General features: G+C 46.5%; 1 protein-coding gene across 12 annotated transcripts in view; it reads right to left on the bottom strand.

The window, feature by feature from the left end:
- The window catches only part of pde4dip (phosphodiesterase 4D interacting protein), a 71761-nt gene that overhangs the window by 7096 nt on the left and 49982 nt on the right, over window positions 1–14683 (bottom strand). For 11 of the 12 annotated variants that reach the window (XM_032572071.1, XM_032572069.1, XM_032572070.1 and 8 more), the window contains 14 exons: window positions 14246–14440; window positions 13560–13760; window positions 13263–13386; window positions 11760–11842; window positions 10975–11108; window positions 10535–10841; window positions 9467–9638; window positions 9280–9396; window positions 8496–8868; window positions 7358–7593; window positions 7234–7282; window positions 1800–2062; window positions 1105–1236; window positions 896–1030 (listed from right to left, as the gene is read on the bottom strand). In XM_032572071.1, the coding sequence (XP_032427962.1) occupies window positions 896–1030; window positions 1105–1236; window positions 1800–2062; window positions 7234–7282; window positions 7358–7593; window positions 8496–8868; window positions 9280–9396; window positions 9467–9638; window positions 10535–10841; window positions 10975–11108; window positions 11760–11842; window positions 13263–13386; window positions 13560–13760; window positions 14246–14440 (2521 nt within the window). The remainder of the gene's footprint in view (window positions 1–895; window positions 1031–1104; window positions 1237–1799; window positions 2063–7233; window positions 7283–7357; window positions 7594–8495; window positions 8869–9279; window positions 9397–9466; window positions 9639–10534; window positions 10842–10974; window positions 11109–11759; window positions 11843–13262; window positions 13387–13559; window positions 13761–14245; window positions 14441–14683) is intronic. The other variant, XM_032572066.1, reaches the window with a different exon arrangement.

Here is a 14683-nt window from a genome sequence, read left to right as displayed (position 1 = left end):
TTAGCAGAAACATCTACACACACTGTTTACCAAACACACCTGGCGTGCCGCAGGGCTGAGAACTCGGCTCACTCATGCATCCAAATATCTGCAGGCGTCATTTGTAAAGTTACACAATCAAAAATTAACAGCAATAATTTGGTTTATTGATTCATCAGGGAAAAAATCAGGTTCATCAGATTTTCACCAAGTTATTTATTCTTTTTCAGACTCAATATTTATCGTCAAATATTTGGTCTGAAGCTAAATATTTAGCTCACAAGTTAATATTTAGGGAACATGCAAATCCTTGCCAACAACTGGAAGTGAACTACCAAAATAAAAGCTTGCTCTCTAGAAACTCTTTGTAAAGTCCTGGCTTCATGCCAGGAGTTTATAGAATGGCTAATTTGGCTATTAGCTTTAAGCTAAATATTTAGCTCGCTAACTAAACATTTAGGTTGGAACTACATTTTCACATTTCAGTGAATATTTCAATATTTAGCTAAACCAAACATTTAACTTACTAATATTTAGTTTGAAACTGCCACATTTATGAATGAATGAATAAAATGGTAAAACAAACGTTTTAAATCAGTTTGTTTTCCTCTTGCAGTGTTTCAGCAAACCTTTAACCTTCATTCATAACGCAGATGAAATACGTCTATTATTATTTTATTATTTTTATTATTATTCTGTCAGTTATTCTCTCTCTGACTTTACAGTGAATCTAATAAATAACCTGCTGGGACATTAACTCTGCATGTTTGCCCAAAGACGTGAGGGAACAGATTATTTCAGTCGGGATTCGTCTGGTTTTTAGTTCTTAGTCATCTGGTTTTTAGTTCTTAGTCGTCTGGTTTTTAGTTTTTCACTCGGCTGTAAACTTCATGCAGACGGAGTCGCAGCGACTCACTGCCGTCGGCTCTCAGCTGCTTCTGTAGCGTCTGGAGCTCCTGCTGAACCGCAGCCAGAGAGAAAGCCGGCGCCGCGCTCCTCTGGGAGCGGCCGCCATGTTTGATGGGGGAGGGGAGGGAAGGGCGACAGGGGGCTGGGAGGAGAGACAGGGTGAGGAAGAGCGATGATGAGGAGCAGGAAGTAGGCGGGGCTTCAGCTGCTTCTCACCTGATCGGCTGTGCAGGTCTGCGGGTCTGAGCGGAGAGCCGGAGCAATGCATGCTGGGACAGCTGAGGCAGGACTGGGAGCGTTGGGAGGAGCCGACGGACGGCCGGCGGGACGCGGCGCCGAGCGGAGACGCTGAAACAGACGAAGACAAACTTCTCGTTACATGCAGGCAGTGACTGTGAAATCATCTGTATTTGGTCTCATTCATTTAGATCCACAGCAGAACGGGAGCAAAACCACAGGATGTTCTCTAGAAACAGCAGAGAACAAAACGGCTCACTTATTTCCACTGATTAAATGCAAAGAAACGTTGAGTTTATAAAGAGCTTTACACTAAAGTCACATTCACCACTTCGCACTCACAAACATTTATACACTGATATGCAGATCGGTAGGCAATTTGGAGTTAAGTGCCTTGCCCAGAGGCACATCGACATGTGGCAGGAGGAAGCTGGAATTGAACCTACAACCTTCTGATTACAAGACGACTACTCTACCCACAGATGGCCGAACATTTAATCTGAAACCCTGCCCCCTGAAATCTGCCCCCTTTATATTTGTGTTCTGCTGCCCCCTGCTGGTCAGATTATAACAGTTTGTAGTTTATATTTGTGTTCTGCTGCCCCCTGCTGGTCAGATTATAACAGTTTGTAGTTTATATTTGTGTTCTGCTGCCCCCTGCTGGTCAGACTCACCGGTTCCAGTAGCATTCCCGTTTTCCTCGGGTCTGAGTCCGCCGGCAGCGTCTGCGTCGCAGCACAACTCCGGGTCGCCGTTGGTGGAACCGTGCTCGTCCGACACATAGGAGATGCGATCTGATTGGTCGGTGATGTCAGAGAGGGCGTGGCTGCTGCTGGGCGAGTCGGAGCGATGATGATGATGATGATGATGCTGCTGGTCGAGTTTGGCTTGGAGAGACTCGATAACTTTATCCTTCTGCTGCAGCTCCTTACTCAGCCTGACACAGAAACACAGAAACATAAAAACCCTCAGGCATCAGAACCGGATCCACACTGAGGTCAGACGCTACGGGTTTCAGCCAGCAGCCCAAAGGTTAAAGGTCACGACACTGAACCAGAAGGCTGACCGGAAGGGCTGAAGGAGAAACAAAATCCTACCAACACATCACTGGTGAGCACACCTCTGCTAATCCGCTAATGAGCTAAGAGCCGAGCTAATGTCTAGGTTAGCGCTTTAGCATTTTGCTAAATTTGAAAACGTTCAGCTTCCCCAAAACGCTAATTTCCTGGTTTTCTAAACTTTCAGTTGAATAAACTTCAACATTTGTTTGGTTACCGACTGTTAACAATTCTTCAAGTAGTTAGCAGCTTATCTTCATGCTCTTATTTTGACATGTGTATGCGGCAGTTCTGTTTCCTCTCTTCCTGTTCTCTAAAACAAGATTAAATGAAATTGGTCCACAATGGTTGTAGTCTTTGAAGGAAGATATAATTTAAATTCTAGTTAGTGTTTTAGCATTAGCATCTGCTACATACTATGTTAGTATAGTGCTTTAGCATTAGCATCTGCTACATACTGTGTTAGTATAGTGCTTTAGCATTAGCATCTGCTACATACTATGTTAGTATAGTGCTTTAGCATTAGCATCTGCTACATACTGTGTTAGTATAGTGCTTTAGCATTAGCATCTGCTACATACTATGTTAGTATAGTGCTTTAGCATTAGCATCTGCTACATACTGTGTTAGTATAGTGCTTTAGCATTAGCATCTGCTACATACTGTGTTAGTATAGTGCTTTAGCATTATCTTCCACTGCTGGTGTAGCACGTTAGCATTAGCGTCCCCTAAATTCTGTGTTTTGGTAGCGCTTCAGTGTTTATGTTTAGTGGTTTTAGGTTAGCACAACTAACTCTTCAGCTAGCTGTACTCAGCACTGCAGCAATGGGACGTCGGCTGCTTTCCATGAACTTACATGTTACTTTAGAGCAGCTTACTTGGCACTTTCCTGAAGATGCCAAGTTTCTTTACCTGAACTCAGTTCTTCCATCCATTAATCACGAGTTACATTCCTGTAACTTACAGAGCAAAGCAGGAATAAGAAGCCAAATTAAAAGAGGATCTAAATATTTTAGATATTTAGAGATCATTAAATATTTAGAGAAAAAAGTTGATGAGTAAAACTAAGTAAATGTGAGTTTAATGAGCTGGAAGTCGGAGCGGCTGCCTTGTGACCTGATGAGCATCAGCAGGAAGTGAGTCACCTGCTGGCGTGGCGTCGCTCCAGGGAAACCTCTTAGTGACTGCAGGTCTCACATGTTCACAGGAGCAGCGCTCGCCTCTGACACGGAGCCACCGGATAAAAATAAAAACGGGGACGGACCCGACCGCACGACTGCAGCTGAAATGTGTGGCCTGCAGCTGATTTAATTAACGAGACGCGTTGAAAGTCACAGGAATCAATGCTTCACTGGGGCACAAACAGCAGTGATGATCTAAACAACACTGCCGTCTGCTAATTCAAGAGGAAACAAATCCACAGCTAAGTTAGCATGAGCGGCTCTGGATTTAATTAGACCAGTCTGATGAAGGAACCTGCTACAAAAACTCACATTTCTCTTCTGAATGTTTATTGAAAAGCTTTGAGAATCCTGAACAGATTCTGTGGAGCTTTCAAAGGTCCAGATCTAAACCAGAACAAGATCCACATCACTGGCATGAAGTCCAGTTTGGAGGCTGGACTGAAGGGTACCGCATGGTCGACCCGACTGGACTGAAGGGTACCGCATGGTCGACCCGACTGGACTGAAGGGTACCGCATGGTCGACCCGACTGGACTGAAGGGTACCACATGGTCGACCCAAACCACCAAAATCCGTTCTCACTGCCGCAGTGGCGAAAATCTAATCATTTTGTTCTCAGCCTCATGTCTGGCATTCAAGTTTACACCCAGCAAACCTGAAGGTTTCCAGAGCAAAGGTTCTCAGGAACGAACGGATCTAGACGAAAAGTTTCTAGACGAAAAGTTTCTGGATTTTGGCTGCAATTGATTTGACATCCTGACATGTTGCCCCTCCCTAACTACCCCATGCCTCGGTTTTAGGGTTCTGCTGGGTTCTGCTGGGTCCGGGTCGGTCTTACTTGTGGAGCTGTGTGAGCATGGCTCTCCTCTCCTGGTCCGTCTGCTTCTTCAGCTGCTGCAGCTCCCTCTCCTGCGCCTTCCACTCCCACAGGCTGAAGGAGAACAGAGCGTCTCTGTACAGCGGGCTGCTCCTCGACAGCATCGTCTTCCACAGCGGCGCCATCCTGAACCTTCCGACCCGTCCGCCGGGTTACCGACCCGCCGCGGCCGAGCGCTCGCCACCGCACTCCGACTGCCTCATTCGCCCGGGGTCGTGACCCCAAGGGATGAAGAGAGCGGCGAGCGAGCAGGTGAAAAGCTCAGCAAATCCTCATTAGGTCTGAACTGCCAGGGAGACTTCGGTGGCTCTTCAACATGCAGATGGTCGCTCAGCTTTTCGCTCAGCTTTTCGCTCAGCTGCTCGCTCCGTTCTAATCGCTCCACTTTCCAAACCGAGTCTGTTTGCGTCCCACGAGCCGCCAGCGAGCCGCCGGATCCAGTGACGAATGCAGCGGATGGCCGGACTCCGCAGGGCTTCACGCTCCAGCAGCCAGAGAGAGGCAGAGTTCCTCTTTCATCGGCGGTTCCGATCCGACCCGAATGGACCCTCTGATCCAAACGGCGCTGAGGTCAGGAACCGCAGCCGGAGAATCTCTCCATGTCAGGACAGGAAGCTCCAGCTTAATAACGGGGAGTCTGGCTGCAGCCGCTCCTGATGCTCCGCTGCAGCAGAGCGCGCCTGGTGCTGCAGCCTTTAGCTCCTCCTGACCCAGTTCCCCCCAGCCGGGCTTTAATAGCTTAACCTGATTAACGGCTGCGCTAACGACTAACAACATGCCGCCGGCGCAGAGCCGCAGCTGCTGCCAGACCAGCACTGCATTCACACTGGGAATCCCAGAGGTCAAGAGGTCAGAGCCTGGAAACACCGAGGGGATGGTGCTGGGATTACTGGGATTAACATGAATTATGATGATTAGAGCAGAACCAGAGCAGAACCATTTCTGCTGCTTTGCACCTGAAGCTTTGGGTCAGGTTAGGAGATTAAACGGAAATAAGAGATTAAATCTGAGGATTTTTATGATCAACAGCAATTTATACAATTAGACTGAAGCAGAAATTAAGACACAATTATTATTCCATCCATCAACCATCAACCATCCATCCATCCATCCATCCATCCATCCATCGTTCCTCTCTGAACGGTTCATCATTCCTATTTTTTCCCTCCTTTAGTTCATCTCTTTCCGCCTGGCAACAAGAACAAATCTCGGTTTACGTTCAAGTTTTCTCCTCAGAGTTTGGTGTCGGACACGACGTCCAGCAGAAGGAAACGATCTGACATAAATTCAGGTTTTCTTACAGCAGAATTGTAAAAAAAATGTAAAATATGAAACCTTCAGTGGAGATAAAATTCATCCGTAAATATATAGTAAAAAATCACAGAAGAGTTTCTGATTGATTCTTTTCTTTTTCTAAGTTCCCAGAAGTAAAAGCCTAAAGAGAAACAGAAGTTTTCTCTTCAACTTGGTAAAAATAAAAAAACCGGTTCATGTCAACAGAACTGCACTCATCACCCAACAGAAACAGCATTTAGCTGGAGCTAATGCTACAACAACACAGCATTTAGCTTTAGCTAATGCTACAACAACACAGCATTTAGCTGGAGCTAATGCTACAACAACACAGCATTTAGCTGGAGCTAATGCTACAACAACACAGCATTTAGCTGAAGCTAATGCTACAACAACACAGCATTTAGCTGGAGCTAATGCTACAACAACACAGCATTTAGCTGGAGCTAATGCTACAACAACACAGCATTAGCTCCAGCTAATGCTACAACAACACAGCATTTAGCTGAAGCTAATGCTACAACAACACAGCATTTAGCTGGAGCTAATGCTACAGCAACACAGCATTTAGCTGGAGCTAATGCTACAACAACACAGCATTTAGCTGGAGCTAATGCTACAACAACACAGCATTTAGCTGAAGCTAATGCTACAACAACACAGCATTTAGCTGGAGCTAATGCTACAACAACACAGCATTTAGCTGGAGCTAATGCTACAACAACACAGCATTTAGCTGGAGCTAATGCTACAGCAACACAGCATTTAGCTGGAGCTAATGCTACAACAACACAGCATTTAGCTGGAGCTAATGCTACAGCAACACAGCATTTAGCTGGAGCTAATGCTACAGCAACACAGCATTTAGCTGGAGCTAATGCTACAGCAACACAGCATTTAGCTGGAGCTAATGCTACAGCACTAAAGTGCTAACTTCAGTTCAACTATCTGACGCCCTTAAATGTTGTATTCCTGTTTATGTTTTATTTTGTTCCTGTTTGTTTTTGTGTGAAATAAAGTTATTGGGAAAAAGAGGGAAAATGTGAGGAAATGAAATGGAACTAATAACAGCCACTTCAAAATAAAAGCATGAATATAAACATTTAACTTCTTGACAGTTAAGATGTTTAATTGATTCTGGAATCAATTCGATTTCTGGAAAATGTATTTAGGGAAAGCTACGTGTGCTAAGATGAAAAGTTGGCTCCCCTATTAGCAGGGAAACAAATGTTCCACAAGGAAAATTAAATATTAATTGATTAAAGTGATTATTGATTAAAACAATATTTCAATCTAAAGTTGTGTTTTTTTCCTCCAACATAAATTTTAAAGTTTCAGGTTTAAAATGTTTCTTCCTGTTAAAAAGCAGCAGAGAAACAGCTGATAACCTCCAGAACCTCTGCCTAGCTATGTGACGGACCGGCTGGACGGTTCTGGTTCCTGCCCAGCCGGCATCTGGTCCAACATGAAGTGTGATCTCTGCAGTAGAAGAAGACGGGTCCAAACAGGTTCTATGAGCAGCAGAACCGGTTCAGGAGCTCAGACACAGATTTCTATCTGGTGAATCCATCAGGTCTGTTTTTAACCAGCCGACCCGGATCGGTTCTGCCCTCAGGAGGAAATATCCTCCCGATAGTTTCCACTGAAAAGCATCGATTCCCGGCAGAAACCCAAACAGGAAGCAGAGAGTTCTGACCGGACGGCGAGCAGCTCCGTCGTCTCCTCTGGGTCCTCAGACGGATCTCCTGTTGGGAAACGGCAGCAGGAGTCAGTGAAGGTCCGTTTGGTTCTGAGCTCCTCGGGAACCCGGGGCCACTCACGTCCGGCGATCCTGGCGCCGACCCGCTGGGCCAGGGCGGCGCTCTGGGCCAGCTGCTCCCTGAAGCTCTGACCCGTGTAGTAGTCGACGTCGTTGGCGCGCAGCAGCTCCTCGAAGGCCCGGGTGGCGTCGGCCAGGTGGCGGCGCAGGACGCCGCAGGCGGCCCGGCCCTCACGCAGCCGCTGGCGCAGCAGCGACAGCTCTCTGGCCTGGGCTTTCAGCAGAGAGTCCAACTTCCTGCAGGAAAACCAAAACGGCCGTTAGCTGCAGGTTCACAACGTTCAGAAGGACGGGTTCTCAGAAGGACGGGTTCTCAGAAGGACGGGTTCTCCGAATCCTCAGACTGACACCGGGCTGCTACGGCTGGTTAGCGTGACCTGATGGAGCTAATCAACCACTGAGCTGGAAAACAAAAAGATTAAAGTAACAGATCATCGAGTTTATCCTGGTTTGCTTTTCCTTCTGTGATTTTGGTTTAATTAGTTTCTGATTCATCCTGATCCACTGAGCCGCACCGCTAACCAGAACACTAGTGATGCTAAAGGCTTAATCATAAATATTAGGTTAGCTAACAATAAATAGTAGTTCACACTAAAATGCTAATATAATTATTAGCTTCAGCTAAAGCTAAATAGCGTTAGCTCTGAAGTGCTAACCATGATTTATCAGCAGATTAGCAGACGTTTTCTCCTCAGTCCTGATTTTATTGTCTTTTTAGTTTGATGCTGAAATGTATCGTCACGGTTTCCAGATTTCAGCAGGTTTTATCCCAGATTTAATCCAGATTTTTTCTGCTTCCATTTTGATTTTTATCTCATTTTTAATCCAACATTTAATGTGTTTTCTGTGTGATTGCATTTTCATTTTCTTCTGGTTTCATCTTGGTTCTATCTCGCTAACAATCTGTTTTAATTCATATCTTTTTTATTGATTTATCCTGAATATAATCTGATGTCTGTGATGGATGGCGTGTCTCTCGCCCGCTGGCAGCTGGAGAGGCAGCAGCACCCCTCCCAACCCCAAAGGGATAAGGGTGTAAGAAAATGGATGGCTGGATAATCTGATGTTTTTCTTGGAGTTTTTCCCAGAATTCATTATGAATCAGCTGATTTCATCATGTTTCTATGAGTTGGACGAACCCCGGCCAGTTTGCAGAGTTTCCTTCCTCCCTCCTGCCTCCTTTCCTCAGCTGGTCCTCCAGAGCGTCCACTCTGGACGTTAGCTCCTGAAGGCCGTTGTCATGGTGACGCTGCGAGGCTCCTTCAGACGACCGCCAGCCCTCGTCGTCCTCCGCCTGCGGGGAGCGGCCGACCTCGCCGGGGGCGGAGACGCGGCGCAGGCGGCCCTGCAGCCCGCGGATCACCGCCTGAGAGCGGGACAGCTGCGAGCGCAGGTCCTCCACCAGGCGCCGCAGCGACGGCCCATCGCCGGGGTAACCGCAGGGCTGAGCGCCGCCGGGCCACCACTGAGAGCCCAGGTCCAGAGACGTGCACATCTCCAGGTCGTCGAACTCTGAAACACGCAGCAGCAGAGCGTCAACATCATGGCGTCTTATGGAAGAACCACAGTTCAGATTATCTCAGTTTCCCAAACATCAACATTTTCCAGCGTGGATTATCCATTGACTCCCAGTTAGAAACCTGGAGCTAACCAGAACAAACTGGGAGGCTCAGTTAAGCTTTTGGTTCGGTTCAGTCAAATGAACTGCTTGACTAGTTAGTTATCATAACTAGTTAAGCTGGTTGTGCTAAATCTGATCATTTATCATAAAAACATGTCTGAAGCTCTGCTGCAGGTTAAAGACGAGGCCCTCTGCTGCCCTCTGCTGTGTGTTTGAGTGTACTACAAGAAAAGCTGAGGGGGTTAGGCCTGATTCTGTGACCCCCAGTGGCCTCCATGACCCCCAGTGACCCCCAGTCCTACCTGGGCTGCTGGCCTCCTCCCTGTCAGCCTCGTTCTCGCTGCGGCCGCAGGTCTCATAGCCCAGGTCCTGCAGGTCCACCTGGACCAGCTTGCTGTCCTGCTGCACGGCTGTTTCTGCTGCAGAGGGACAAACGGGTCACATGACTGCGCAGCGTCTGCAGCCTGATGCGTCTGCGTCTGCGCTCACCCAGCAGCTCTCTGTAGTCCTGCAGCTGCTCGGCCTTAGCCTGCACTGTGGCCTCCGACACCATCAGCCTCTCCTGCAGCTCCCGGCTCTTCAGCTGCAGACGGACCGTCTTCCCACACGCCGCTGAGGGCGAGGCGTCCGGCCGCCGCTGCTGATTGGACGGCTCGTCGTCCTGGATACAGGCAGGGGGAGAAACAACATGGCTGCTGTCCTTCCTTTCATATCAGCCAAACAGAACAGATGAGGATTCCTGACTTAAGATGTTTTCTGTAGGAGATGTGAGAGTTTAACCAGAACCTTCCAGGTTGGAGAAACTGATTCACCTGAAACCGCAGGAACCAGTCCCAGTATCTTTACTGGCTCCTTAAAGGGCCAGTATCTTCTAAAATGTCTTTTTTGTATCTTTCTATCATGTTTTCATGTTTTTCCCTCATAAAAAACAAACCTGTAATGTTGTTTTGATTCATTTATGTTTGAGAAATCCTTTAATCTCCATGGCAACCATTCAGCTGTTAAACCGCCTGGGGGGACCTAGCCCCGCCTTCGAGGTGAAGTTCCTCCCCCACTCAGCAATTAGCAAACAGCTGCTGAGCTCATTATCGGAGCTGCTGCTCTGGTAGAAACGTTGTTAAAGGTTAATAGAGGAACCATGTTGGGACGACTTCCTGGAGGCGGAGCTTCAGGAAGAGCAGGAGTTTCTTAAAGTGACAGAGACCCAATTTCAAGGTGGTAAATCAGGAAGTAACATTTTGTCTCCAAAATGTATGATAATGTTAAGTTTTCCATTGTTGAACTGAGAAACTGTGTTTTTGTTATTTTTGGTCATTGAGCTTTTTATTTAGTTTTTCATTTCTTCCAAACTGGGCTTGTAGTTTGAAGTTACTGCAGTAAATAAAAGCAGTTTGTTCAGACTGGAGATGGAAAATTTCTATAAAAATATATTTGGTAAACATGTGATGTATTTATCATTTTTATAACTGCAGTTAACAGTTTCTTTATTGTGCTATAAAACATGATGCTGGCCCTTTAAAGCCACTGGTTGCCATGGTGATCGTATTCCAGTCCTACCTGTGAGGAGCCGGTGAGCGTCTCTGCTCTGTCGCCCTCCTCTGTCTTCTGGTCGTCATGGCTCTGAGTCCTGACGTCGGACAGAGACGGATCTCCATCCCAAGCTTCCCACATCCCAGAGCTCTCCTCTTCCTCCTCCACAGTCACATCCAGCTCCTCCTCTTCCTCCTCCACAGTCACATCCAGCTCCTCCTCTTCCTCCTCCACAGTCACATCCAGCTCCTCCTCTTCCTCCGCAGCCTGCCTGCCGCCAGCCAGCTGGAGCTTCAAGTCTTCGTTCTCTGATCGCAGGCTGAACAAAGTTCTCCTTTAAGAGACACCAGGAGAGTCAAACTGTTAACTAGCGCAGCTGAGAATCACCAAGTTAACCTGCTAGCGATTCCTGGACCCGCTGGGTCGGTACCTGGACCCGCTGCTCGGCGGATCACGGAGCGCTTTACCTCATCTGGGACAGCGAGGAGAAGCCGGCCTTCTCCAGCTGAGCCTTCAGCTCCACCAGCTCTCTCTCCACCACCTGCTTCTGCTCCACCAGCTGCTTGACCTCCATCAGCCCTTCAGCGTCCAGCTGCCGACCCTGTCAGGAAGCAACGAGCAAAATCTCACTGCAGCTGTTAACGGCAACGAGGAGATTATTAATAATTAGGCACCATTGTCTAAAAAGTATCTGCAATAATAATAAAATACTAATCATTCACTAGAGCTGCTAAAGCTAAAGCGCTACACCAACACAGTATTTAGCTGAAGCTAACGCTAAAGCACTGTACCAGATCAATATTTTATAAAACACTCAAGTAAATCAGCACTTTATAATTTACCCAGAAAAGTTACTTTAGCTCGGTGGTTCCCAAAGTGTGGGGCGCGCCCCCTAGGGGGGACGCAGTGCCATTGCAGGGGAGGCGGGAAGCAGTATGGATGAATGAAAACAAAAAAAACAGTTGCACAAAAGTGTTTCACTGTAAAGATGGTTTGCAGTTTGTTTTGTTGCAACCTGAAGTGTGAAATAAACTTCAGTGGAGTTTGAAGACAAAATGTTTGTGTAGGTTTATGTCTGGTTGAACGATGTTTGTGCCCCAGTTGATTCTGTTTTTGGGGGTTTATTGTAATCCATAGGGGGCCCAGAAAATCTTTGGGAATCTTTAGGGGAAGCAAAGTACGCTAAACGTTTTCCAAGTTAGTAAAAATGCTATGCATGTGGTTAGCTAGCGACTGCTGCTGGAGCTCTTACCCGGGCAGCACACTCATCATCTTCATCAGTGAACTCACTCTTCACATCTTCATCTGCCTCGTCTTCGTCCTCACCGCTCAGCTCTGCAGGGGGAACAGATGCAGAGAAAGCAGGAAAATTTCAGCTGTGGATTCCTGACTGACTGAGTGAAAGCTAGACTGGAAAACCTGGAAAACCCAGATGAACTTCCAGGAAATGCTCATTCAACATGTTGCAGCTTCCAGGAGAATCTGGGGCAGAAAAACTGATTTTCTGTTCAAAGCTGCTGCAGTTTGAGCTCCACTGCATGTTTCCAACACGCCTGATTTAATGAACATTTTAATCTTCCTGATGACCAGTGAAGGGAAAATCAGTTTTGGTCTGAAGATAAATGGATCCTGATGGTTTCATTATTCATAAAAACTGAATAATTTATGGTTAAGTTTGTGAGTTATTTATGTTTTGGTGGATCAATTTAGCATTTTTTTTTACCCCTCCAGGGGGTCTTTTGTGGCTCTAGTGTCCCTTATACAACAGCAGGCTGACAGGAAAGGAGAGGGGGGAAGACATGCGGCAAATATCGTCGGGTCCAGGAGTCGAACCTGCGACGGCCACGTCGAGGACTCAAGGCCTCCAAATATGGGTCGCGCTAACCGCTACGCCATCACGGCACGCCCCAATTTAGCATTTTACCTGTGAATTTACCCACCTGGATGCAGCCAAGAAAGGTTCAAATGATACTTTTGGGGGGTTTTTACTGCCGTTGCTCAATAATCACATTTGTTTCAGACAAGAATGAGTTTTGATGTTTTAACTTTATGTAAAATTAAATATATATGACTAGTTGTAGTTGACAGAAGGAAGAGTTGCTGTTTGTGTCTCTGTGTTTCTGAGAGGAGGAATCTGGAGTCAACAGTTTAAAATCACAAACACGCGATGCAAAATCTGCAGCTTTATTATTTATTATAGAGGCTCCAGGCAGGAAAACAGCGTGACACACACACACACACACACACACACACACAAAATAAATAACGATAAAACATCCCATTAATCAGTCCAGGAAACGCTGGAAAAAAGCAGCTGGTTAGATTTTCTTATCATTTCAACACAGAAACCCAAAGTCTGAACATGCTGTTAGTCACTAAAACTGAATTATGAGCTTATTAATAATATTTAACAATCGTACTTACACAAAGTGATGGTGCCAAAATGAAGCATAGTTATTATAATTTAAGCAAAAAAACAGTAAGAGTGATAAAGAATTTTTATTTACTGAAAATAATAATATATGCACATAAAAGATTGATTAATTTTTTGTCACTGTTGGTTTCTCTGTCTTATCCTGGATGTAAACACAGTTTATAACTTTCATTTTATTTTACAAACATTCAGAAGGTTTTCAGGTTAGTATTTCCACCCAGATCAAGCAGCCGCTGCCCGTCGCTCCAACCCGTCACCATGGTAACAGCGCCCCCAGCGGCGCGGAGGGGAACTACAGGTACCGGCTTCTCTGATGCCCACCTCCAAACTCAGGCTGCCGGGTGGCTTCCTGCCGGACCAGAACCTCCCTCAGCTCCTGGACCTCCAGGGTCAGCCGCTCCACCACAGGAAGGTCCGACGGGTCCGCCATCTTCCTCTGAAGGTCCTGCAGGGCAGAACCAAACCAGAACCAGCAGAACATGAACAGCAGCAGCACTGCTAGGGGGAGCTAGATCCCCAAGAAAATATCAGATTATTATTTCCTTTTCTAGGAATATGTTCTGCAGCAGAACATGCTAGCTGCTAGCCCTGCTAGCCTGGTTAGCTGCAGCGTCTCACCCTGATGATTTCCTCCTTCAGGCTCAGACTGCGGTTCAGATGCTCCAGCTGCTCGGCCCGACTCCTCGTCTCCTCCTGGTTCTGCTCCTGCTGCAGCGCTGCAGCCGCGTCCGGCTGAGACCCGGAGCCCAGCTGCCGCCGCAGCTCCTGGACTCTGCGGGTCTGTTCTTCCAGAACCTCGGTGAGTCGGGCTGCTGAGTCCTGAGGGAGTCGGCATCGTGTCAGAGTCCAAAACCTCCAAAGAGTCAAACTTAGAACGAATCGTTACTGAACATGTTTTCACTCTGATTGATTTCATGATTGTTTTTGTGATTGTTGAAATATTCCCAGGACATTTTGCAATATTTTCTCTCGTTTCACGGAAAATGCAACTTTTGTTCCTTGACATCGATCACAAACTGCAACCTGACATCAAGTAGGAAATACTGCCACCTGCAGGTAGGAGTTAGTATCACTTAAATCCAATGCTTGTGACAGTTTTGTGGAATAAACTAATTTTGTTGATTTTCTGCCGATTGATGTAATTTGGCAGCAAACAGGTGAAAACTGCTTTGATTTGATTTTTAAAATAATATTTAACAGCTGAAATTGTGAAGTATTTGTGTTTTTCTGGAGTCTGGAGGGCCACATGAGAAGCTTCGGCGGGCCAGATCTGGCCCCCGGGCCTCCAGTTTGGCCACCAGTACCTGGACATACTGGTCCCTGGCGCTGACGGTTCTGAGCAGATCCTGGACCTGCTCCTGGTGCTCCCGGGCCTGCCGGGTCCGGTCTGACATCACTTCCTGGAAGAGGCGGTCTTTCAGCTGGAGGCGGAGCTTCAGCTCCTCCAGAACCTGACCTGGCGCCGACTGGACCTGAGGCAGCAGAGAGTAGCACAGGTCCTGCAGGAAACAGAAAGAAAAAAAAAAACTATATATATATATTGTTATATAATATACTGTATATATATATATATTTGTAGCCTGTTAGCTTCATGTAGCTGGACTTGGCTAACTTTGTTTTGCTTTCCTTCACTTAGACAAGAGAAGCTAACCTGTGCTGAGCAGTTTTTTATTTGTTTTGTTTATTTTGGATATTTGAAATGTTTTATATTTCTAGTGTTACATATTAATTAATTTTAACAT

The sequence above is a fragment of the Xiphophorus hellerii genome, chromosome 9, assembly GCF_003331165.1.
Source record: "Xiphophorus hellerii strain 12219 chromosome 9, Xiphophorus_hellerii-4.1, whole genome shotgun sequence".
In the NCBI taxonomy this organism is placed as follows: domain Eukaryota; kingdom Metazoa; phylum Chordata; class Actinopteri; order Cyprinodontiformes; family Poeciliidae; genus Xiphophorus; species Xiphophorus hellerii.
This window is presented reverse-complemented; position numbering and strand designations above follow the sequence as displayed.